At 41.4% G+C, this 26845-nt stretch overlaps 4 protein-coding genes across 5 annotated transcripts; all 4 read right to left on the bottom strand.

Moving 5' to 3' along the window:
- Window positions 1-524: 524 nt before the first annotated feature.
- LOC118094527 (olfactory receptor 6F1-like) lies at window positions 525-5525 on the bottom strand. 2 transcript variants are annotated; one of them, XM_088655067.1, is made up of 2 exons: window positions 5506-5525; window positions 525-1491 (listed from the first exon to the last, which is right to left on the bottom strand). In XM_088655067.1, exons 1-2 carry the CDS (start codon window positions 5523-5525, stop codon window positions 525-527), a joined length of 987 nt encoding a protein of 328 aa, XP_088511193.1. The 2 variants fall into 2 exon arrangements, with proteins under 2 accessions (XP_088511193.1, XP_034990934.1); XM_035135043.3 differs by lacking the exon at window positions 5506-5525 and having other exon boundaries at window positions 525-1514.
- Window positions 5526-10833: 5308 nt separating this feature from the next.
- LOC132593122 (olfactory receptor 6F1-like) lies at window positions 10834-11796 on the bottom strand. Its single transcript, XM_088655058.1, has one exon. The coding sequence runs from the start codon at window positions 11794-11796 to the stop codon at window positions 10834-10836; it is 963 nt and encodes a 320-aa protein (XP_088511184.1).
- A 1429-nt stretch (window positions 11797-13225) lies between these two features.
- On the bottom strand, window positions 13226-14209 carry LOC132593121 (olfactory receptor 6F1-like). The gene has a single exon (XM_060282135.2). It carries the CDS (start codon window positions 14207-14209, stop codon window positions 13226-13228), a length of 984 nt encoding a protein of 327 aa, XP_060138118.2.
- A 7250-nt stretch (window positions 14210-21459) lies between these two features.
- On the bottom strand, window positions 21460-22392 carry LOC118094157 (olfactory receptor 5V1-like). Its single transcript, XM_035134208.3, has one exon. The coding sequence runs from the start codon at window positions 22390-22392 to the stop codon at window positions 21460-21462; it is 933 nt and encodes a 310-aa protein (XP_034990099.1).
- Window positions 22393-26845: the final 4453 nt, after the last annotated feature.

Here is a 26845-nt window from a genome sequence, read left to right as displayed (position 1 = left end):
TAGATAGATAGATAGATAGATAGATAGATAGATAGATAGATAGATAGATAGAGATAATTGTGTTGTATGAGGATCATAAGTATTGCATTATATACTTTTTCTATACTTTTTGACGTATTGCTTTAATTATGTTTCTATAAAAGAGCTTGGATTTTATTGTGTGTGTGTGTGTGCAGACTGGATATGACTTTTCAGTTATCCAGTCTCCCTCATGGAAGGTCCTGCAAGCACCCGAAGCAGTGATAGTTGTGATTCAGGTAATAATATTTATTTATTCATTTCATAAAATTTATAGACTGCTTGATTGTAAAAACAAACAAACTAACCCTCAAAACATTCTACAAAAGGAAAAAAGAGAAAAATTACAGCTATACTTTAAAACATATAGAAGTTACAATACTGAAATAGATTTAAATTATATAAGAAATATATAATGCACCACAGTACATATGACAAGAGAAAGGATTTAGAAAAGCAAGAGAAAAACACACACATCAGAATCCTCCAGAAGGATGCTCAAGTTTTCACCCTATTTTAAAAACATTGTTTTGGATTTTCTGGGGCATTAAGCTACGAGTCAGTCTGCCAACAGACTTCCTAAAAGACTCCTTCACTTCTCTGTTCCTGAGACTGTATATCAGTGGATTGACCAGAGGGGTCAGAATGGTATAAAAAGCAGAGAAGACTTTGTTTAGCTTTCTCATATTTTCTGTATTGGGCAGCACGTAGACTATGATTAGGGTGCCATAATAAATTGTAACCACGGCTAGGTGAGATGAGCATGTGGAGAAGGCCTTTTTCCTTCCAGTCGCAGATGGGATTCTCAAAATAGTGGTGATGATGAACATATATGATGTCAAAGTCAATAGAAAAGGAGGAAGGATGTAAATGACTGAAAATATGAAACCCATCAATTCAAATTTTTGTGCTTCAGTGCAAGCAATTCTTGCTACTGGGGTAAAGTCACAAAAGAAATGTTCAATTTCATTGGGGCCACAGAACGTCAACCTTGTCATTGGGTACATCATTATTGACATTGCTAGAAACCCATTAATCCAAGACCCAGCTGCCATGAGAAGGCAGAGCCTGTTGTTCATTAGGGTTGCATAATGCAGGGGCTTACATATTGCTATGTATCTGTCGTAAGACATCATAGCTAGGAGACTGCATTCAGTAACTATCAGAGAACTAAAGAAATAGAATTGTGTGATGCAGCCAGGGATGGAAATAGCTCTATCTGCAGTCAGGGAACTGACAAGGACCTTGGGCAAGATGGTTGAAGTGTAGAAGGTCTCCAAGCAAGACAGGTTTGCCAGGAAAAAGTACATAGGAGTATGGAGGTTGTGGTTTGTCACAACTAATCCAACAATGAGGATGTTCCCTGTCATTGTAAGGATGTATATAGTTAGAAACAAGATGAAGAGGACAATCTGTAGGTCTTGAAAATCCCCAAATCCCTGCAGAATCAATTCTGTGATGATGGTTTGATTTCTCCATTCTGCCATTGTCATCCTTTGAATCTAGGGGGAAATGTAATAAAATTCACTGAATTATTAACCATTGTTAACTGCTGCATACAGTACAATCACTATTAAGTACGGCTTTGCTAGGGAGTACATAGGTGATTCTCTTTTGCCAGATCTTTCCATATCTTATGTGTATTTTTTGAGACACATTGATCTGAAGGTTTAGTGTTACACATTTCACAATAGCATTACTCTTAAGTCAAAAGTCAGTGTATGCTTTTGTAATGGATATACATGTGTTCATTATTAAAGTGCAAGGTTAACTTCCATTAATGGTGGTTTTCCTATATGGACCAATGCAAAAAACAAGTGTATGAGAATAACTTGCATTTCTACATCCCACATCATTCCATGATTATTGAGTAGGAACATTGTTTGTTGTCAGTGTTAATAAATGCAAAGAACAAGTACCTTAGTTTTGTATTCCAACTTGAATGAATCAATAAAAACGTTGATACAAAAATAGAAGAGTGGGAAGGGGATAGAAAGGAAGATATCTGTACAACTGCATGTGCAGTCTCTTCAGCTTAAGGCCACAATCCTACATGCATTTATCTAAGAGTAAGCCTTTTTGAACTCAATAGATCTTACTTCTTAGTAGGTGTTTAGAGGATTGCATTGTAGTTGATGTACCGGTAGTTCTGGTGAAGTTCAGAAATTTAATTCAAGGAAATAAAAAAATTCCTTGCAGCAGCACCTTAGAGACCAACTAAGTTTGTCATAGGTATGAGCTTTCGTGTGCATGCACACTTCTTCAGATACACTGAAGCAGAAGTCCCCAGATGCTTATACTGTATATAGTCAGATGGTGGGGAGGGGAGGTATTACTCAGAAGGGTGGATGGAGTGGGTGATTGACAGACTGATAGCTGTTGATGACCATTAACGACTGCAAATGGTCTACAGGAAAAAGCAAGGGGTGAGAATTCCTTCCAGCTTATCATGTATAATGAGATAAGAATCCAGTCGTTAACAGTTGCAGTCGTTAACGGTCATCAACAGCTATCAGTCTGTCAATCACCCACTCCCTCCACCCTTCTGAGTAATGCCTCCCCCTCCCACCATCTGACTATATATAAGGGTTTGGGGACTTATGCTTCAGTGTATCTGAAGAAGTGTGCATGCACACAAAAGCTCATACCTATGACAAACTTAGTTGGTCTCTAAGGTGCTGCTGGAAAGATTTTTTTTATTTTGTTTCGACTATGCCAGATCAACATGGCTAGCTACCTGTATTAATTCAAGGAGTTAAACTAATCTTAGTTGTTTTTCTTTCTAGCAGTCAATGATAGCTGTCCTTAATTGGATATACGTGGTGAGTGTATTAGTTTATAGTCTCACCATTATTTGATCTCCCACATCTCATCTTTCTTTAGTTATGCCCTTGTGACAGATATCAGATGGCCCAGATAAATGAGTAAATACAAGTAGGCAATAAAAAGTGAACCAACGTATCTAAAGAGAGCCAGAGGCAACCCATAGAACCATAATATCATAGAGTTGGAAAGCATTCCAAGGATCATATTGCATTGATCACCCTGCAATCACAGCTAGGGAATCCCTGACTGATGTCCATTCAACTAATGACCCTCTGGGATCCTCAGGTGAAGAAGCTTTGGGTCTCTGTTTTTGGGTGATGTTTAGTTGCATACTGATAAATTTAGTTTGGGCAATTAAAGTTGATTGGGAGTTATTGTGCAAGAAACCGACATCACCAAAAGATCAGATAAGGAAAGTGAAAGGAAAACATGTGGGATAACATTTGATCCATCAGCTTACTCCCCTGAAAACAAGAAACAGATTCTCTGGAAGCCAGACATGTATCCTTGGAACCTTACAAGGTCCTGCAGTGAGAACTGGTGGTGATGTAGTGGTCAGAGTGTCAGACTAGGAGACCACGGTTCAAATCCCTCATTAAGCCATAAGCATGTTCTGTTACTTATCAGCTTGTCATGCAATTGTATAGAAAATAGCCCCCATTAGCCCCAGGAATGTGGAGGCTAGTCACACTGCTGGCTTCCCACCTTCTAGGGAAAGACTATCACTCAGATACAGAAGTCTTGGCCTCTTTTCCTCATTGGTTTTGTTTTCCCTCCCCCATGAGCAGTGTTTCTTACCTGTATAGTCCTTTATCTCATTCTGTTCAGTGATATGCTTGAAGTGCAGAATATGGAGCATAGATTGACCTTCTGCTCTTCTTCATGCTCCCAGTCTCTTTTTCATGCTTCATCTCTCTTTCTGGTTCTGATATTTGCATCTTTGAGTTCTGCATAGATTTCATCTGTACATATGAGCCGCCCTTACAGTAAGGAGACCTTATGTTCTGAGGACCAACCCCCATACCACTTCCACTGGTTTCCATGTATCCATCTAAATTAATGTCCCTTAGAGATAAGTGTCTCCTATGTCTCATTTAAAGGAAGAACTAAGTCTCCTGGGGTCACATTCAAATTCATTTTTTCACCTTCACAGAATGCAATGTTTTTGATTAGGTACATCCACAAAGGTTAGAAAAGAAGAGTCATTCCATTACCTGGAGAGGTCACTTCCTGGTTCTCATGGAGAAGCTATTTTCTTTCTTTTTTTCTTTTTTAAAAATAAGCTTTATTGAAATTCATATTAAAATACATTTTCTTAAATTCATACATACTCGAACGAAACAATAATATAAATTATATAAATAATAACAAAATCATAACGCACAAAATCATATATAATGAAATAATATTGAAGATAAATCATATAATGAAATAATAATCAAAATATAATGTAAAGATTATACCCCAATATTCTCATTCACATAATATAACCTAACACAAAGCAAAAAGGAAAAAGAGAAAGAAATAGAAAAAGGAAAAAGAAGAGGGAAAAGAAAAAAAAGACGCAAAAGAAAAAAGGAGGCGATGTAAGAGCCAATCAAAAACGTTTAAAATTAAACCATAAAAAACTTCCGATTGTCGACTTAACGCTTATTCATACTATTCCTCCTTTACTTGTTTCCACCTAATTCCCTAAGAATAATATCTCTTATCCTTATTTTTAGTAATTCCCTCTCTTCATGCATTCTTTAAGTTAAGCAAATCACCAACTCAGTTTCAATACCTTCTTTTTTAAAATAGTCTTCCACTAATTGCCATTCGTTTTGGATCCTTTGTCTAGGTACATTTCTGATTGCTGCCGTCATTTTGGCCAGATTCATGTATTCCACCATTTTAATTTGCCACTCCTCCACCCCTGGTAAGTCTTGGAGAAGCTATTTTCAATGGAGCCCAATGTCAAAAGTACACAGCTGTATTGAGGCAGCAGTGAGTGTCAAATTTTTGCACCTCTAATAATTTTGCACCTGGGGCAACCTCCCCTATGGTCCCCCTCACCCTATGCTGCTGGAGGGTGCCATTCAGCCTGGCAGAACAACTGGGGATAATGTTGCCCAACAGGGCTGTGGTGTGCAGATAAGGTTCATACACCCAGGATGCCCACAGCATAGAGGGAGACACCTAAACAAACCTAGCTTCATGAACACAGAGTGCAGCCCTGGTGATGAGAGGGATAGAACCCCCCCCCCCAATTTATTAGAATTCACTGGCCCAGGTGTGTTTTATTTGGTTACAGTGGTACCTTGGTTTTGGAACATAAACCATTCCGGAAGACTGTTCAAGTTCTGAAATGTTCAAAAACCAAAAACTCAACAGCCAACAGCTAGGCCTCAGGATCTTGCACTCAGCGGAAGCCACATGGCATGTTCGACTTCTCAGGTGTGTTCAAAAACCAAAGCATTTACTTCTGGGTTTACAGAGTTCATAAACCAAAATGTTCATAGAATCATAGAATCCTAGAGTTGGAAGAGCCCACAAGAGCCATCCAGTCCAATCCCCTGCCAAGCAGGAAACACCATCAAAGCATTCCTGACAGATGGCTGTCAAGCCTCCGCTTAAAGATCTCCAAAGAAGGAGACTCCACCACACTCCTTGGCAGCAAACTCCTTCATCAACGGAGACATTAAAAAACCGAGGTTCAACTGTATTTTGGTTTAATTAGTTTGTTATGCAGGTCCTCTGGTTTGCTATATTTTATTAAGTACTAGCTGACCCGGCCACACATTGCTGTGGTTCTTTCCTGTGATCCCCACCCCACCCTGTCCCGATCCATGACATATCCTGCCCCTCCTATCTCCACCCCAGCTCATCCCTGTGTTTCGGTAGGATACCCTTTCCTTTGTTGTCCTTGGGGAGTGTTGGCCCCTCCCCCATGTATCTCCATACCTTGGCCCCCACCCTTGGAGAAGGAACTGTTCGGTTCTGGGTTTTATTTCCCAGCATGCACTTCTGTCTGAGCCCTCTGTTGTCCCTGGGGAGTGTTGGCCCCTACCCCCGGTATCTTCCTACATTGGCCCCCAGCCTTGGAGAAGGAAATGTCAGTTTCTGGGTTGCATTTCCCAGTATTTACTTTTGTCTGAGCCCTCTGTTGTCCCCTCCCCCCTGTATCTCCATACATTGACCCCTGCGCACACATTGTGAACATTTCTATATATTTAGATTAAGGATGGGGGGTGATGATGTGCCCTGGGATGCAGAGAACTACTTAAAAAAATCCCGAGGGGGGGGGGTCAAATAGTGAAGCCCCATAGCCCCATAGCAACAGACAGGCCCAGACAGAAGGAGCGGGGTCATATGGGCCACTTGGCGCGGGCCTCTGAATCTAAAGGGGGCCTCGGTCTGCATATTCACAATCAGTAAAATGAAAAAAGTAACAAAAGGGTTAAAAACAGGGCCACATTATCTTATCTACCTGGCCCGGGCTTCTGTCTGGCCCTGCAAGGGCCTGGCAACAGAAGGCACGTTCTGAAGCACCCGAGTTGTTCAGTTCCATAAAAAACCCAGGAAGTGGCAAGGGGAAGGTAGGGAATTGTAAATGGGGTGGGGGGTGGACACTGCAAATATATGAGGACTTAAACTGGGGAGAGAAAGTGCATGGTTGTTGTTTTTTTAAATAAAAAAAAGACACAGAGGCTTACAACCAGTTGTTTCTCCTAAAATAAGACATACCCCTAAATTAAGCCATAGCAGGATTTCTAAGCATTTGCACAATATAAGCCATACCCCGAAAATAAGACATAGTGATAGGCGCAGTTCTGCAGGGCCCCAAGGAAGAGGCAAGGCTGGACGCATAATAAAAAATTAGACATCCCCTGAAAATAAGCCAATGTGGGGTTTTTTTATAGGAAAAATAAATATTTGACAGTGTCTTATTTTTGGAGAAACATGGTAACGCCTAGGTTAAAATGGGCATGACTGCCCTTACTTAAAATGGCCACCGGAGCCTCGCATGTGACACAACGCCCACTAAATTATAAAGTGAAAACCCCACAGTCAATCCCTGTGACTGCTCCCACGTGTCCCAATCCATGATCTATTCTGTTTGTCCCCCTCCCCCTCATGACGTTTTGAAGGATGGTATTTATTTTTGAAGGATGGTATTTGTATTTTGGTGGGGGATTGGGGGGGTTAGTGGTGCTAAATTGTAAAGTAAAAACCCCTGTGGGTTATCTACCCCCCCAACACCCTACATCAGCCCATGACCTATTTGGGCTTCTCCTCCCCCCACCTCCCACCCAGGGCTCCATTCGGGATAGTATTTAAATGGCTGTAGAGCTAAGGCCTAGTCTGTAAAATGGAGCCAAGGCCTCCTGTTTTACAGGATCTCGTGGCGGAGGCGGAGTTTGTGTGTGTGGCTCGTTGTTTTGCCTAATCCCTGTGATTGGCCCCACATATCCCGATCCATGATCTATTCTGTTTGCCCCCCCCCCATGACTGGCGTATCTCATGATTACAGGTAGGTAGCCGTGTTGGTCTGGATCGAAGTAAAGTAAAAAAATTCCTTCAGTAGCACCTTAAAGACCAACTAAGTTTTTATTTTGGTATGAGCTTTCGTGTGCATGCACACTTCTTCAGATACCTATCTCATGATGTTTTGAAGGATGATATTTATTTTTGAAGGATGGTATTTGTATTTTGGTGGGGGATTTTTTGGGGGGGTAGTGGTGCTAAATTGAAAAGTAAAAACCCCTTGCCGTGGCCCCAAGTGCGTTGCTGTGGGTTATCCACCCCCCCTGGGCCTAGTGGAGGCCTAGCAGCCTGGCAGGGCCTAGGGGTTTGATAATGGCCGACTTGGTGCTTTCAGTTACTTGGCTGATGATGTCATTTGATTTGTGGGTGTGGCTTAGATTTCACAGGAAGGGAGGGGGTGTACTGTGGGAGGAATTCCACTTGAGGGCGCTGTTTGACTTGTTGGAAAAGCAGGTCTAAACCTGCCGAGGTGTGTGATTTGAGGTTTTTCTTGTCCCCTGCAACCCTCGGGGAGAGGCCTGGATTGTTGTGTCAAAATTTCAGGATGATCGTTCAAGCAGTTACGGAGAACATAGCAGCCGACAATTTCAAGTTTTTTTACATTTTTATATATATAGATAACATGTTTGCACAAAATATTGTGTGTCTCAAAATTTCCTTCTGGTGTGATGGCAATTACCAACACCCCACCTTTCAAGATGCAAATTCTACTGAGGCAGTAGTAATTCTCAAATTATTCGGCCTAGGGAAGAACTTGCAAATGAATATTTCTTTCAGTAAAATAAATATTCCTATGAAAATTTGGAAGGTGATGATAGTCCCAAAGAATAAATTGTATGTTTCCTGATGCAAAGGAAATATATCCAATATTCACCCTTGACTTCATGAAAATGAAGGGCATCAGAGTGGTCACAATGTGAAACAGATGCAATACAAACAAGCAACAGCAAGCCTGCAAGTGTTGCAATGCTAAGTACCGTGTTTCTCATATTATAAGACATGTCTTATATTTATTTTTTCCTCAAAAAAACCCACCATGGCTTATTTTCAAGGGATGTCTTATTTTTATTACAGTACATGGGTAGTGCAGTAGCTTCCCCCGCTATCGTGTTTTGTGTGTCCTGTTGCGAGTGTGTGTCCTCTCGCTCCCACACCGGGCAGTGAGCTGGGGAGCGGAGGTGGTTTTGCTGAGTTGATTGAGTCAGGCAGGCAGGCAAGGGAGTCACCCTGCTATTTCGGATCGCCTGAGGAAACGTTTGCTGCTCTCTCCCCCCCCCCCCATGCCTGCACCTCAGCCGGGCGCACATCCTCAACCCGCTTTGTGCGGCGGGGGGCAAGATGCGCGTCAGAATGCAACCCCTCAGATTCCTTCCGCCCCTCCCTCGCCGCCAACCGACCCCCACCCCATTTCCCCGCCTGAGGTAAAAAGTCCATACCTTAGTTAGAGCCGGTGACTGGCTGCCCAGCTACCATATGTGAAGGCCGAGGGAGGAGGAGGGGTGGGTGGGAAACCTCTCCTGGCCATTTCCTCACCTCCCTCGTTCGTTCGTGCGCTTGCCTGTCTGCAAGCGGGGGCTTCGCGCGGCGCGTGGAAAGGCTGCATCCGGGTGTCGGGGCTTCGCGCGGCGCGCGCAAAGACTGCATCCGGGTGTCGGGGCTTCGCGCGGCGCGCGCAAAGGCTGCAGCCGGGTCCCGGGGCTTCGCGCGCCGCGCGCAAAGACTGCAGCCGGGTCCCGGGGCTTCGCGCGCCGCGCACAAAGGCTGCAGCCAGGTCCCGGGGCTTCGCGCGCCGCGCACAAAGGCTGCAGCCGGGTCCCGGGGCTTCACGCGCCGCGCACAAAGGCTGCATCCGGGTCCCGGGGCTTCGCGCGCCGCGCACAAAGGCTGCAGCCGGGTCCCGGGGCTTCGCGCGCCGCGCACAAAGGCTGCAGCCGGGTCCCGGGGCTTCGCGCGCCGCGCACAAAGGCTGTAGCCGGGTCCCGGGGCTTCGCGCACTGTGCGCTGAGGGTCCTGCCGGGACCCGGGGCTTCGCGCACCGCGCGCAAAGGCTGCAGCCGGGTTCCGGGGGTTAACGCAGCAGCAGCATCCGGTTCCGAGCAGCCCCCTTCCTTTTCCTCTTCTTTGCCACAGACCTGCGGTATGGCTTATTTTCGAGGTATGCCTTATATTTTGCCACCTCAGAAAAATCCTGCCATGCCTTATTTTGTAGGGATGTTTTATAATGTGAGAAACACGGTACTACCAACAACAACAACAAAACCAATGCTAGCAATTTTCTGAGAAAGAGGAATCAATCAGCGGGATGGGGAGGTAATTTTCACCCCTCCATCCTCCCCTTTGCACGGTCCCTTTGCAGCAGATTTAGAGGAGGTGAAATGTGCAGTGAAAGGTAAATCTCTGAAAACCTCCTCCCTCCCCATTCTGCTTTTAAAAACGCATTCTGTCAGTAGAAAGGTGCTATTGGACACCACTCAATAGGGTTGATCTGGAATTTATTATCATTTATTTGTTGTTTAGACCATATATATATATATATATATATATATATATATATATATATATATATATATATATACACATACACCACTTTATATAATAATGTATATACAAGTTCTATAAAGCAAAGATAAACAACAAAAATGTTTTCAAAACACAAAATAAAATCAGTAGCACAAGTTACAAATAAATACAAACAAATATCAATTCATTCTCCTGTGGTACACCACCCCACTCAACAACCCACAGACTTCCAGCTTTCACCTAGAGCCGCAAAACCTCACAGAACGCCTCCAAGATTTCATAACAAAAAAGAGCCTTGGAACCAGCTGAATTCTGCACTCGTTCTGGGGTTGCTTTTATTGGCAGGCAAAAAGGTTCATGGGGCTTCTTCAGGTGGTCCTTAGTCGTGTCCCTTTCAGCACTCAATAAACTACAGTGTACACACCTAGCTCCAAGCTACAGCAGGTAGCATTCAGCAGATCATGAATGGTGATAATGAATGACACAAGAAGAATAGTATAATTTCTTCTGTCCCATCACTATATGTATGACAAGAGAAAGAAAGAGATTTAGACAGTATATAAAGCAGGGGTCAGCATATTTTTCAGTCATGGGCCAGTCCACAGTCCCTCAGACCATGTGGTGGGGCGGACTATAGTTTGGAAAATAATATGAATGAATTCCTATGCCCCACAAATAACCCAGAGATGCATTTTAAATAAAAGCACACATTATACTCATGTAAAAACACCAGGCAGGCCCCACAAATAACCCAGAGATGCATTTTAAATAAAAGCACACATTATACTCATGTAAAAACATGCTGATTCCCGGACCGTCCGTGGGCTGGATTGAGAAGGCGATTGGGCCGCATCCAGCCCCTGGGCCTTAGGTTGCCTACCCCTGATATAAAGGCTTCAGTATCTGTAAGATGAAGTCACCAATTTCTCCCCTAATCCAAAATTAGTGCCTTTGATTCCCTATGGTCTTATGCAGCTTTCCAATAGATTTCCTAAGAGACCCTTTCACTTCCTTGTTCCTGAGACTGTATATCAGGGGATTGACCAGAGGTGTTAGGATGGTGTAAAAAACAGAGAAGACTTTGTTCAGCTTTCTCATATTTTCCGACTTGGGCAACACATAAACTAAGATTAGGGTCCCATAATAAATTGTAACTACAACAAGGTGAGATGAGCAAGTGGAGAAGGCTTTTCGCCTTCCAGTGGCAGATGGGATTCTCAGGATGGTGGTAATGATAAATGTGTATGAGGTCACAGTCAATGAGAAGGGTGGCAAGGTGAAAATGGTTGAGAATATGAAGCTCATCATCTCTAATGTTTGAGTTTCACTGCAAGCAATACTTGTTATGGGGGTAAAGTCACAGAAGAAATGTTCTATTTCATTGGGACCACAAAATGTCAACCTTGTGATCAGATACGTCATTACTGACATCGATAAAAACCCAGTAATCCAACAGCCAGCTGCCATGAGAACGCATCGCTTCTCAGTCATATGGGTTCCATAATGCAGTGGTTTACATATTGCTACGTACCTGTCATAAGACATCATAGCTAGGAGACCACATTCAGTAACTATCAGAGTAGTAAAGAAATAGAATTGTGCAATGCAGCCAGGGATGGAAATAGCTCTGTCTGCAGTCAGGGAACTGACAAGGACCTTGGGCAAGATGGTTGAAGTGTAGAAGATCTCCAAGCAAGACAGGTTTGCAAGGAAAAAGTACATGGGAGTGTGGAGGTTGTGGTTTGTCACAACTAATCCAACAATGAGGATGTTCCCAGTCATTGTAAGGATGTATATTGTTAGAAACAAGATGAAGAGGACAATCTGTAGGTCTTGAAAATCCCCAAATCCCTGCAGAATAAATTCTGTGATGATGGTTTGATTCCTCTCTTCTCTGGTTGTCATCCTTTGTGCCTAGCAGCAGTGGATCTTTTTTCCCTTTCAGTAGTCAATGAAAGCTTTCCTTCATTTAATATCAGTGACTTATATTGTCATGCACTTTCTTTCTTCAGTCATGCATTTGTTGTGCATTATCCTTTTCCTCACCTTCATGACAATAATTTCTTAGTTTAATTATATATTATTATGTTGAGTGATAAACTTCAAATGCAGAATATGGAGAGCCTTTTCTTCATCATCATGATTCTTGTATCTGATAATCTATCTGTCTTGTTCTGACACTTTGCTTTCGCTTTCCTGTAAATTATTGCACTGTTCCTCTCCTGCCTTCATTGCATAGATGGTAGAAGTTTGTCTTCTGCATCCATTTCATTTATACAGATGAAATTTCATGCTAAGAAGACATTATATTCTGAGGACCAATGTCAACTACACCTTCTACTTGTTTTTGTGTATGTAATGTCTAAAGTAATGTCCCCTAGAGGTGTGTGTCTCTTATGTCTCATTTAAATGAGTAACTAAACCACCTGGGGTCATATTAAAAAGTAAAGTTGATGATTAGGTCATTAAAATTTGACAAAATTGTCCCAGTCTGCTAGGAAATTCTGGCACATTTACCTCCCAATATCCCTTCATTAAAGAAGAGTTGGGTTTGATCGTTAAGCATGTTAAGTCTTTAGAAAAGGCATCAGAGGACTAAGACGGGAACTGGAAAAGTTTGCTTGTTGCTCAATGTAACAAAGTGAAAAGGGTTAATGAAATCAGGTGTGTGGTAATTAGTACAGTGGACTATCTAAACTTGTCAGGCAAGTTTATTTATATCTATACTAAAACAGATTCAAACATAATAGTGCTTGGACATGTGTGATGACTCATGCTCACACCTTTTCAGTGGCTTGTCGTGTCGATGACATTCAGAAAGTTGTGTGTAGAGGGGGGCACCTGTCCATGCTGCTTAAAACTCGCTTAATCTGTTTTCCTCAAATAGCCCTGTCCCAATGCTATCTACTCTTCTGGAGAATTCATGTCAGCTTTTGCATGGTTTTTTTCCCAGTAGGGAAAACAGATGGGTCTCTCTGTGTGGTAAAGAATATGAAAACCCTCCAGGTGAAAGGGTATATTTCCAAGTTGACTGCTGATCCAATTTGCCTGATGTCCCAGAAAAAGATTTAGACAATATTTAAAGACTTCACTATCCTCCACCAGTAAGCATTAATTTCTACTCTAAACTTAAACAGTTCTTTAGATTCTGGGGCATTATGCCCCAAGTCAGCTTGCCAATAGATATCTATCAGCCATGGATGTTTTCATCATATCTCACTGTTACTTATGCTTCAAAATGAACATGATAACTGAGCTGAGAATATTGCAATACTGGGAAATTGGAGTCAATTTGAAGTGAAGGAAATGAATCTAGGGTGATCTGTTTAGGATTCTATCCCATACTAAAAACAGTTCCTTGAATTTCCTTTGACCATATGCCATTAGTCAGTTTACCAACAGATTTCATAAGGCACTCTTTCACTTCCCTATTCCTCAGACTGTATATCAGCGGATTGACCAGAGGAGTTAGAATGGTGTAAAAAACAGAGAAGACTTTGTTTAGCTTTCTCATATTTTCATTATTGGGCAGCACATAGACTATGATTAAGGTGCCATAATAAATTGTCACCACAAAAAGGTGAGATGAGCATGTAGAGAAGGCCTTTTTCCTTCCAGTAGCAGAGGGGATTCTCAGGATAGTGGTTACAATAAATGTGTATGAGGTCAGAGTCAACAAAAATGTAGGCACAGTGAAAATGGTTGAGAATATGAAACCCATTAGTTCAAATTTCTGAGATTCACTGCAAGCAATTTTTGCCACAGGGGTAAAGTCACAGAAGAAATGTTCTATTTCATTGGGACCACAAAATGTTAACCTTGTCATCAGAAACATCATTACTGACATTGCCAAAAACCCAGTAATCCAACATCCAGCTGCCATGGCAAGACATCGCTCAGCCGTCATATGAGTTCCATAATGCAGTGGTTTACATATTGCTACATACCTGTCATAAGACATCATAGCTAGGAGACCACATTCAGTGACTACCAGAGCAGTAAAGAAATAGAATTGTGCAATGCAGCCAGGGATGGAAATGGCTCTGTCTGCAGTCAGGGAACTGACAAGGACCTTGGGCAAGATGGTTGAACTGTAGAAGGTCTCCAAACAAGACAGGTTTGCCAGGAAAAAGTACATGGGAGTGTGGAGGTTGTGGTTTGTCACAACTAATCCAACAATGAGAATGTTCCCAGTCATTGTAAGGATGTAGATGGCTAGAAACAAGAGGAAGATGACAATCCGTAGATCTTGAAAATCCCCAAATCCCTGCAGAATTAATTCTGTGATGATGGTTTTATTTCCCTCTTTTTTTTCCATACTGTATGTCTGAAGAAGGGGGGAAAGACCCTAATGCAAATTAGTGAATTATTAGACATCATCAAGCACTGCACATGTCAGTGGTGTCATTTTATTTTAATTTTTATGGAAGATATTTCCATGTTAACTTTCCTAATAAAAATATCTTCCCAAAGTGACATAGAATGTATTTTTCAAAACCAAGAGACAAGGGCGAAAAGTCACTATTATAATCTATAATAGTGTGGTGTAGTGGTTAAGAGCGGTAGACTCGTAATCTGGGGAACCGGGTTCGCGTCTCCACTCCTCCACATGCAGCTGCTGGGTGACCTGGGTTAGTCACACTTATCTGAAGTGTCTCAGCCCCACTCACCTCACAGAGTGTTTGTTGTGGGGGAGGAAGGGAAAGGAGAATGTTAGCCTTTTTGAGACTCCTTCGGGTAGTGATAAAGCGGGATATCAAATCCAAACTCCTCCTCCTCTTCTTCTCCGCCTCCTTCTAAATAAGAGAAAAGTCAGATATTCATTTAATATCAACCCAATCAAAAATATAATTCACAGTCACTGAAAAACTTACAGTACCAACAATTATCCCTAGTTAAACACAGATAAGGGCCTTTCTTCAGGGCCTATCTAAAAGGAGAGAGGGAGGAAGAGAATTGTATCATTAGGGGAGTGAGTTCCATCCTTACCAAGAAGGCTTTGCCCTCCACAGTTTCAAACGTTACATTTGTAGCTCTTCTAGGACAGCCCTTACCCAGAGCTCCCCATGACTCCAGGACAATCATTTTCTGCTGCTGAACATTGTTGCATGGAGGAGGAGGGTCCAGAGAATATGTAATTTTAATGTTGCACCTAACATTAATAACATGCCCCTGTATTTTTTTGAAATTTTGTCATTATTAGTTTCATTTGAAAGCTTAATGTATTCCTGTCAAGAATCATTTCTCACTGGTTTAGCAATATATTGTTTTGTTGAATGGCCAGGTAAATATGGAGTATCAACTGCTTTTTTGAAATGAAGAACAAGATGATATATATATATATATATATATATATATATATATATATATATATATAAAAAGAACTCCCTTAAGATAATCAAGTCTTTTGGTTTTAAGACAATCATTAAAAGAATCTTTCAAAAAATGTTTTTTTTTTGTTTTGTTTTTTAAATTCCAGTAGCACCTTAAAGACCAACTAAGTATAAACTTTCTAGGTATGAGCTTTCGTGTGTATACACACTTCTTCAGATACTCTGAAGCAGAGGTTGCTACAACCTTATAACTGTTGATGACTGTTAATGATGGCAGTTGGTTCCACAGGGAAGGGCAAGGGATTTTTAAAGAGATAGATGACCAAAATTAACCCTAGCATGTATAATGGGACATCAATCCAATATCTCTATTCAGACCACATCTATCCATTTTTTTTTACTTTGGTAATGTAGAATCATAAAACAGAGAAACCAATAGGAGAACATTTCAATCTTCCAGGACATTCTATACAAGATCTTAAAGTAGCTGTCCTATTGCAAAAAATAAATAAATAGAAATATACTTGAAAGAGAAGTTGCAGTACAACTAATTACCAAACTAAAAACTATGGAGAGACCTGGTCTGAATAAAGATATTGGATTCATGTCCCATTGTTGTTGTTGTTTAGTCGTTTAGTCGTGTCCGACTCTTCGTGATCCCATGGACCATAGCACGCCAGGCACTCCTGTCTTCCACTGCCTCCCGCAGTTTGGTCAAACTCATGTTCGTAGCTTCGAGAACACTGTCCAACCATCTTGTCCTCTGACGTCCCCTTCTCCTAGTGCCCTCAATCTTTCCCAACATCAGGGTCATTTCCAGGGAGTCTTCTCTTCTCATGAGGTGGCCAAAGTATTGGAGCCTCAGCTTCATGATCTGTCCTTCCAGTGAGCACTCAGGGCTGATTTCCTTCAGAATGGATAGGTTTGTTGCATGGGACTCTCAAGAGTCTCCTCCTGCACCATAATTCAAAAGCATCAATTCTTCGGTGATCAGCCTTCTTTATGGTCCAGCTCTCACTTCCATACATCACTACTGGGAAAACCATAGCTTTAACTATACGGACCTTTGTCGGCAAGGTAATGTCTCTGCTTTTTTTCATCATGCGAAAGGCTGGACTAGATGATTCCTAAACCGGAATTAAGATTGCCGGAAGAAATATCAACAACCTCAGATATGCAGATGACAAAACCTTGATGGCAGAAAGTGAGGAGGAATTAAAGAACCTTTTAACAAGGGTGAAAGAGGAGAGCGCAAAATATGGTCTGAAGCTCAACATAAAAAAAACCAAGATCATGGCCACTGGTCCCATCACCTCCTGGCAAATAGAAGGGGAAGAAATGGACGCAGTGAGAGATTTTACTTTCTTGGGCTCCTTGATCACTGCAGATGGTGACAGCAGTCATGAAATTAAAAGACGCCTGCTTCTTGGGAGAAAAGCAATGACAAACCTAGACAGCATCTTAAAAAGCAGAGACATTACCTTGCTTTTTTTCCTCCCCCCCCTTTTTTCATGTCCCATATTACATGCTAAAGCTAAGGGAGTTCTTTTTTGATCATCTTTTAATAATTTATTTATTTATTATCTTTCATCTTGTTATTTATTATGACTACGACAGACCAACACTGCTGCCTACCTGGATCTGCTGTTTTTTAAAGTTGTTGTTCTTTATGCTTGATGTATTGCACCTTCCTGTATCTCTCTCTGTGATTTTTCTTTCCCATAAAGCAAAGTATTGTACTATGGCTTTTTAATTTTCAGCACACAACAGAAGTTCTATATCCACTTCCTACATATACGATATACATCTCAGCAATGAGGCATTTGTTTATTAACTCAATCCCTCCCCCCACCCCCAATATTTCATCTTGTTTTTGCTTAGCTAAGAAAATATATCCTAGAACTGAACGTCTCCTGTGATTAATTATGTGTCTTCTGAACAAGGTTCCAGAAAACCAAAGTGTTGTATACTAATGGGGATCCTAACTATGTAATAATAATAATGTAATAATGTTTGCATTTACTCACTTTAAAACACTAATCATGCAGCACAATCTTATGCTTGTTAATTCAGACATAATTATGCACACAGGACCTGCTTTCCAAACACAATGTGTTCCCAGGAAATGGTTTGTTAGGCACACATTCATATAATGAGCTGATTGCTTCCATTATTTCTGGTATAGGAACCAGGGGTGCCAACTTATGGGAGAGCAAAGATGTCAAATTTTTAACATAAGAAATATATTTTGCAATATTTATGGATCATTGACAAATGAAGCGTTGGTTACTAGTTGCACTGTTTGTATATGACACTGTATTTCTGTGCGTGAAGAGCCATGAATTCTGTCTAGAGCTTGGTAGAGGAAAGGAAAATATGGCATAAATAAACAGATTGTTGTTGTTTAGTAGTGTCCAACACTTCATGACCCCATGGACCAGAGCACGCCAGGCACTCCTGTCTTACATTGCCTCCCACAGTTTGGTCAAACTCATGTTCGTAGCTTCGAGAACACTGTCCAACCATCTCGTCCTCTGTTGTCCCCTTCTCCTAGCGCCCTCAATCTTTCCCAACATCAGGGTCTTTTCCAGGGAGTCTTCTCTTCTCATGAGGTGGCCAAAGTATTGGAGCCTCAGCTTCAGGATCTGTCCTTCCAGTGAGCACTCAGGGCTGATTTCCTTCAGAATGGATAAACAGATTAGTTGCACCAATAAAGGTTGATCAACGTGATCATGTGAGATCTGGGAGTTGAGTTTCAAAAGTAAAAACAACATTAGAATTAAAATATGGCCATTGCAACAAAATATAATAAATGAAAGCAGAACTAGAAATTTTGGCTGTTTAAACAATGTTAATGAAATGTCACTGTGATAATTCATAGTCACTGTTTTTCTTATTCTTGCTTACTTTAATCACAAGGAATAGAATCATAGAATAGAATCATAGAATCATAGAGTTGGAAGAGACCACAAGGACCATCCAGTTCAACCCTCAGCCAAGCAGGATACACCATCAAAGCATTCTTGACATATGGCTGTCAAGCCTCTGCTTAAAGACCTCCAAAGAAGGAGACTCCACCACACTTCTTGGCAGCAAATTCCACTGTTGAACAGCTCTTACTGTCAGGAAGCTCTTCCTAATGTTTAGGTGGAATCTTCTTTCTTGTAGTTTGAATCCATTGCTCCGTGTCTGCTTCTCTGGAGCAGCAGAAAACAACCTTTCACCCTCCTCTATATGACATCCTTTTATATATTTGAACATGGCTATCATATCACCCCTTAACCTTCTCTTCTCCAGGCTAAACATACCCAGCTCCCTAAGCCGTTCCTCATAAAGCATTGTTTCCAGGCCTTTGACCATTTCACGTTCTAGCTTGTCAGTATCCTTCTTGAACTGTGGTGCCCAGAACTGGACACAGTATTCCAGGTGAGGTCTGACCAGAGCAGAATACAGTGGTACGATTACTTCCCTTGATCTAGATGCTATACTCCTATTGATGCAGCCCAGAATTGCACTGGCTTTTTTAGCTGCTGCATCACACTGTTGACTCATGTCAAGTTTGTGGTCTACCAGGACTCCTAGATCCTTTTCACATGTACTGCTCTCAAGCCAGGTGTCTCCCATCCTGTATTTGTGCCTTTCATTTTTGTTTGCCCAAGTGTAATACTTTACATTTCTCCTTGTTAAAATTCATCTTGTTTGCTTTGGCCCAGTTGTCTAATCTATTAAGGTCATTTTGAAGTGTGATCCTGTCCTCTGGGGTATTAGCCACCCCTCCCAGTTTGGTGTCATCTGCAAACTTGCTCAGGATGCCCTCAAGCCCATCATTTAAGTCATTGGTAAAGATGTTGAATAAGACTGGGCCCAAGACAGAACCCTGTGGCACCCCACTAGTCACTACTCTCCAGGATGAAGAGGAGCCATTGATGAGCACCCTTTGGGTTCGGTCAGTCAGCCAGTTACAAATCCACTGAATGGTAGCATTGTCTAGCCCGCATTTTACCAGCCTCTTTACAAGAATATCATGGGGCACCTTGTCAAAGTCTTAGTATTCTTCGTTGCTCCTTTCCGCTGTATAATAAACAGCCACTCTCCCACATGTCCTCTAGCTCCCTGCTGGCCTTAGAGCTTCAGTTCTATGGTAGTTATGGATATTTTGGGGTACATCATTTTTGTATGGATTGAAGAGAGGTTGGCAGACAGGGTGTTTAAAGGGTGTTTAGAAGGTGCTCCCCACTTATGCTGCGGGGCCCCGAAATGTAACTGTTTCTTTTATTTTGCTTATTTTTGCAGGAGCGGGGTGAGGATCTAAATCTCTCTCCGTGTGTGTTTGAAGCAGAAACTTCTTCCCATCTGGTGTCTACGATTTCTCCTGCATCTTCTTCTCCGTCTACTTATGGGTCATTGTGCACTGCCTCTGGACATAATTCAAGATGTATTGCTGTCAATAGATCAGTAGCCTCACATCTGTTAGTGATATTGAGTTGCATCAGGCCTCCCATTACAACTAGCTGAAAGGGAAAAACCCACTGGTATTGGATTCCCACATCTTGAGACTTTCCATAAATGGTTTCAGATCACGACATTTTCTAAGGGTTTCTTAGAACCATGGCTGTCTGGTTGTCATGTGTACTATCCTGTTAGTTGTGGAGTTGTTATATTTATTAATTGCCCTTCACCCTAAGGTCTCATTGTGGGTTACAGCATTAAAACAATATTAAAAACAATTAAAGTGAATGCCAGGAATTAGTGTCTTGAACCAAGTGACAATGAAGAAAGTTAGATCTGGCCTCACCACTTTTTGAAATCTACACAAGTAAAGCTTCTGCCTGCACTCAGAGGTCTCAGTCTCTTTCAGTTTGTCCCTGATCTCCATGTTGTCACATTGTAAATGATGAATTTGCTTACTGCATTCAAGGCTCATTTCCAGCTGTCTCTGTGAAATATCCACCAGATGTTGGGGCCATATATATAATATATTCCCTTGTTTCTTTAACAATGCCTTGTATGGGAAGTGAACAAGTCCCTGAGATTAAGATCTCTGTTCCTTAAAGCTTCACCAGAGTTTGTCAAGGTAGGAGCCATGCTTGGTGTGGCCTGGTCTCATTGCAAGCCCTCATTAGACCTATCCTTCTCCCATGGCTTGAAAAAAAATAAACAGGAGAGGTCATTCAGTTTAAGTTTAGGTTCACTGACATTCCCTCTGTACAATGTCACATCACTGTAGGGGAACTGTGAATCATAGCTACCAGTTCAGGGAGATAGGATTCTGGTGCTTCTCAGGAACAACAGTCTCAAGAAGCCATCTTTCTTCACATTGGCTTTCTGCCCCACCCACCTTGTTTTAAAAAAGTCTTTGGGAAAATTGGCCATCATTCTGCTGCACATCTCTCCTAATATCCACATTTTTTGTATGCAATTTGTCTATTATTCACATTTTTACTAGAGCTGTGCAAGGACACACCACCAATTTGTTCTGGGGCCCCAATCAGTATTATTTGCCTCAAGCCATCTCAAGGGCCACACATCGAGCTATGCATCTGTCCCCAAAACAATCTGGAGAGGGCTAATTCTTAAAAAGCATTTCTAAACCTTCCCTTTGAAAAGGTGGAATATCTGTGTAGAATCTATTAGGCAAGAAGATCCTGTAGGAAAGCAGATTGTGAAGCAAAAGCCATACACCACAGGACTTGTGAATGTGCTGTGAGCCAATCCAACCAGATCTGTACACTAGAAGAAATATGAATATGGCAAAAAATAAATTAGTTGCACCAATTCAGGTTTGAGTATTAAAGATCTTACAGTTGAGTTTCAAAAATAAAAGAATATTAGAATTAAAACTCAGGTCTTTCTCTCATGAAATGTCTCCTTCTCTCACACATATACACATAAACCAGATAGAAAAAGAGAAAGACAAATGAAAGCAAGTTTAATTTCATGATACTAAAATGCCACTGTGGTAATTCAGTCATTGTCCATCTTATTTTTGTTTATGTTAATCCCAAGCAATAAATAGGTGAAGATTGAATGTTCATAGAATCAAATAATCATGGAACAGTAGAGATGGAAGGGAGCCGTAGGTTAATTGAGTCCAACCCGTTCAATGCAGGAATATGCAGCTGTCCCATATGGGGATGAAACCTTCAACCTTGGTGTTTTCAGCACCATGCCCTAACCAACTGAACAAGTTAATCACCACCACCACTACCACCTAAGATAACATCCAACTATTCTTTCATTTTAAATACAGCTTCCCCATAAATATACTTTTCACTGCACCCTTAATAACTTTGTTTCTCAAGGTATAGATTAAAGGGTTCAGCATGGGTGTGACAATGCTGTAAATGACAGAAATTATTCTATCTTTGTCTAAAGAGTAGGTAGAAATTGGACGGACGTAGGTGAAGATGGCACTCCCATAATACAAGAGGACAATGGTCAGGTGTGAGGCACAGGTAGAGAAGGCTTTGAGCCTTCCTTCAGTGGAGCGTATCTTCAAGATAGTGGAGATGATGTAGACATAAGAGAGAACAATGCAAACAAATGGGGTCCATCCTATGAAGACCCCAATGACAAGAAGAATGATCTCATTGAGGGAAGTGTCTCCACAAGAAATCTTCAGAAGAGGAGGGATATCACAAAAGAAATAATTGAGCTGATTTACCCCACAGAATGGTAGTTGGAAGGTAAAGTAGGTGTGCACAGCTGAGTTGAGAAAACCACTTGCCCAACAGGCACCGGACAACTGGAGACAAAACCCTTTCTTCATGGTGGTTGTATAGTGCAAAGGGTGGCATATAGCTACAAAGCGGTCATAGGCCATGGCAGCCAGCAGGATGCACTCGGTACCCACAAATGAGACAAAGAAATAAAGCTGAGTTACACAACTGGCATATGGGATGCTTTTTTTCTCTGAGAGAAGGTGGACCAGCATCTGAGGGACATTGGTGCTGGTATAACAGATATCCAGAAAAGAGAGGTTCCCTAGGAAGAAGTACATGGGTGTGTGAAGCTGAGGGTCCAGGCAGGCAATGGTAATGATGGAGATGTTCCCCACCAGAGTGCAGATGTATGTGATAAGAAAGAATGAGAAGAGCAACAGCTGCAGCTCCTGAAGACCAGAGAAGCCCAAGATGAGAAATTCGGTCAGTGCTGTTTCATTGATCATTGTTTTAGTGTTCTCTGTTTGGGAATAAGAAAACAACAACAACTGATAAGTGTCCTGCCACCATAAGAAGAAGCCAAGCACAGAGACTGATCAGAAATTCTGCAAATGCACAAAACTTTTTTCTTTCCTTTTAAGAAACAGTACATCATTTAAAAATATTGTGTCAGTGTGCAAAAAACGAGGAAAAAACAGAATATTATACTTATAAAAATGCACTAGTTCCATCCATAAAGACAGCATGAAAAATACCTAGGAATGCTGACCTAGAAAAGCCTTTTAGAATAAACAGACTTAATGATATGCATTAAAAAGAAGAGATTATTAGTACCATTCGCATTTCCAGTGGAATCATAGTCAAACTATAAGTGCTACTATATTAAAAACCCTAACCTGTGTATGTGTTAAATAAAATCTGGGATCTGAGTGGCACCCAACATAGGGCCTAAGCAACAGGGTGGAAAGTAAAATAGAATCATTTAATGCAATGTCTAGAAGATGTTCATCCTCAGGGTCAAACTAAATGTTAGCTTAATATGTAGTATGCAGCTATATACCATACTTTCCATGTATAAGACTAGGTTTTTTTTCTTTAAAAATTATGATAAAAAGTGGGGATCATCTTATACATGTATAGTAGATAGGGTGGACATTTGATTTGTTGTTGCCGTGGCTCTCAGTGGCTATTGGGGATGTAATTGGTTGCTGTGTCAATGGCTGGTGTTGATTGGCTGGTGCTGCAGCAATTCGGCAGGCGATTGGCAGCTTCTACCAGTGAGGGGACAGATGTGAGGTGGATTTTTGGACACGTGTGGGTGATCGATTTTTGGCAATGCCCCCTAAAAAAGCTCAACAACCCTGGTTAATTCCCCCCTCAAAAAATTCAACAACACTGGGCAATTCTCCGCAAAAAAAGAAAGCTCAACAACTCTGTGCCATCTCCCCCCCCCCATTGTCTTAAATTGGAGTCCCCCAAAAATCTTATACATGGGGGCATCTTATACAGAGAAAAGGATGGTATATTGTATTACAGGTACAGGAGGTAGAAATGGGTAAATCTGGCAATTTTCATTTCTGTCAGTTTTTTCAGTTTTCCTACATTCAGTTCAGTTCTCTGCGTTTCCACACAGTTATATTTTAATTCTTTAAAATCCTTATGAAAATTCATCTGCATGTACATGTGAATTATTTTATATAATTTATGCTGCAATTGTGATGTCCTACTGTGTTATTTATTGTATGTAAGCCGCTTGGTGACTCATGTGAGTGAACAGTGGCATAGAAATGTAATAAATGAAATGAAATGAATTTCTCCTAATACAAACATACCCATATACCTTTTACCCTGTATATTGGAATAGAAACCCTAAGTCCCCTTCTTGATTTTAAGTTACAGTTTTAAAACTGAACTTCTTAATAAAATTGCACTTTTGTGTTAACAATTCAAAAAAATATAAGCAAATATAACAAAAGGAAAGAAAACAAACAATGAAACATATAAACCATAAAACATCATTCATTTGCCCTTCAGATACTAAGAACATACCTAGGATCACATTTTATTAAAACACACAGCTGTCACAATTCAGTTGATTAGAGGTAACATCAAATGTCAAGGAGCAAGCACACTGCAAAATCCTGGATCAGATTCCCTTCTGGTGGATCTCGCAATACAAATGCATATTTGAAATAAAAACGGCAGTCATTAGAAGTCAGCAAAGCTGCAACTAGTGGTATAAGCAGGCACACTGAGTTCCACAGTTGTTAGATACATTTCCAAGAAAATGACAGTGTTGTTTTGTACTTACCAGTACCATTCATTGATATATTAAAGGAAAAGTTGGGCACTTCAAACAGCTAACTCAGTTGCATTTTGGACGGTAAATAGCTGCAGGCATCGAACATGTCCCCCAGTATCTCACACAAGCACATGTATATGTTCAGTGACCACATGAGACATATTCCCCCATTAATTTCTGATGCAATATTGAGAGGCAGCCCATACTTCCCTTAATTGCAAATGAAGACTAACCTAACGCGTACTCTGTTCATGTTGCAAAGATGATGACAGAAGTTACAAATGGGGAGTTTGTAACTTATAAACAGGGAGTTACAATTTTGCATTTAGATGTGTTTCTATGGTGAGTTTAAAACAGGCATCCCCAAACTGCGGCCCTCCAGATGTTTTAGCCTACAACTCCCATGATCCCTAGCTAACAGGACCAGTAGTCAGGGATGATGGGGATTGTAGTTCAAAACATCTGGAGGGCCGAAGTTTGGGGATGTCTGGTTTAAAAGCTAGAGTGCTTTCTCTGAACAAATACTGAAATGAGTTTTTTCCCCCTCTTCCAGCATATTCTAGCCTTAAGACTCTTAAATAAACAATGAGCAACTTTTATTAGAGCAGTGTCAGTGAACAATCTTTCTCCCCCCCCCTTTATTTTTGGAGGACTGATGCTCATTCTAATCAGGTACATCAACTTCTGCCAAGATATACCACCTCAAAGAATCAGACATTTATGCTTCACATTCTGTACTGCTCTGCTGGAGAGAAAGTCTACCAAGCAAATCAATTCTTATCAGTGCCTGCATGCCCCCTTGATGCCTAAAAAAAGTGCACTGATGGAATGTTTTGACAAACCTGTTAATACTCTCCCGGGTATTCATCATAATCTGAAATTCTTCAGCATACTTAGCCTAGTGAATTCCAGTTATAAAATAAGGAGGAAAAAGAAAATCATACCTAAACTGTAGTAATACTTTCACGGAATTAACTTACTTCTGTGCAGATATGTTTAGGATTGCACAGTTAGTATACAAATACAATAGAACCCTTAGTAGGGGGTGTACAAATTTGTTAATTTAGGTTTCTCTTGTTCCATACTGAACAAAATTGGGACACTTTTTGGGTCCAAACTCCCATGGAAGCCAACTGATTTGTGCAAGAGCGCAAGACAAAAAAAGAAGAAGAAGAAAAACATTTTTTGGTCCAGCACTCTGGAGCAAGCCTGCTGACTCATATCAGAGCACTGGACCAAAAAGTGGGATTTTCTAGGATCTGATCAGAAGCTGGGATGGCTTCTGTTGTTCTGGGCTATCCTGTTCCAAATGGGTCTGTTGAGGGGTATGTTCTTGTTTTCCCAGGCTTTTAAAGTATTCACAAAACTTCACCACCATTTTGATGTACATTTTCCCCAATATACAATCCATATTTTTGCATTTAATTTTGCCTAATATACACATTTATACTAGGGCTTTGCAGGAACAGCCCCCTCCCCATTCACACTGTAGCCCTGATATTAGCTCCAATATCAGGGTGATTTGCCCTGAGCCTATCTGGGGGCCCTGCACCCCACCATAGATCCACCCCAATGCAATTTGGGTTGGGTAGGGCTAAGGTATTTTAAAGAGTATTTCAATCTGTAGAAAAAGTCAGGGGTGGTGCATGCCACCCAGGATGTGATGCTGCATGGTGGCTGTTGTGAGCAGCTTTCGTTGTTCAAGTAAGCTGCTCGCAAAGGAATAGCAGCCAGTACTGTGCAGAATTTGTTAAGCAGGCACCCACCTCCTGAGGATGTTGAGTGGAGGCACTGGTGCTGCAAAGGGTGGGCATTATGTCAGGCAGGAAGGGAAGCCATGGCACTGAACCTACTTTCTCCTGGGTAGGTCTTTGCCTTTTTTCACATGTTTTTGTGTCCTGGCCACCTCTCTTCCCTACAGGGCCGTCTTAAGCATAGCTGGCGCCCTGGTGCCGTGGTGCGAACTGTCCCTCCGGCGCTCCCCCCCTCCCGCTTCCAAGCGCAGCTGCCATGCTGGCAGAGCAGTGCAGCGCCCCCTAGCACCTTGCGCCACCCAGCCTTGCCTTAGGGCCGCCCTGCTTCCCTATCTGTTACATCACTCCCTGTCAGGCATGAATTGTTCTGAGCCAATCCAACTGTGCCTGTAGAAATCCATGTGTATTGGTACCCAGCTCATCAGAGGGGAGAGGCCCTCTGATTATGCCCAATTTGGCTAGGGCCTTGACCAAATCCAGCCTTAATTTTTACAGTTCCTAACTACTACTAATATTATACACTATTTCTATTTTTCCTTCAATAACTGATGCTCCTCTCAGTCTATCAGAAGGCCTTTGCACCATAAACACTTTTATAATGTTTTATACTTAGATGTTTTAATATATGTCTTATATTTTGTACATTGTCCACATTAATTTTTGTAAGCTGCTGTGAGTCCCAGATGTGGAGATAAAGGGGGTAAACATTAAAAAAAAGATATGTCTAGGAAGCAATCTCAAAGCATTAAAAATGCTAATAACTGAAATCCCAAATGTTTGATTAATCTTCAGGGAAATGGTTCCCCATCCAGAGGTTACTTAACTCTTCTTCCCTCCTCCACTTGGCTCAATCTGAAGGCACAGCCTTTGTGGGTTCCTTGTTGATGTAATGCTCTCCATGTA

This window comes from Zootoca vivipara, chromosome 12, assembly GCF_965207765.1.
Source record: "Zootoca vivipara chromosome 12, rZooViv2.hap1.1, whole genome shotgun sequence".
Taxonomy (NCBI): Eukaryota; Metazoa; Chordata; class Lepidosauria; order Squamata; family Lacertidae; genus Zootoca; species Zootoca vivipara.
This window is presented reverse-complemented; position numbering and strand designations above follow the sequence as displayed.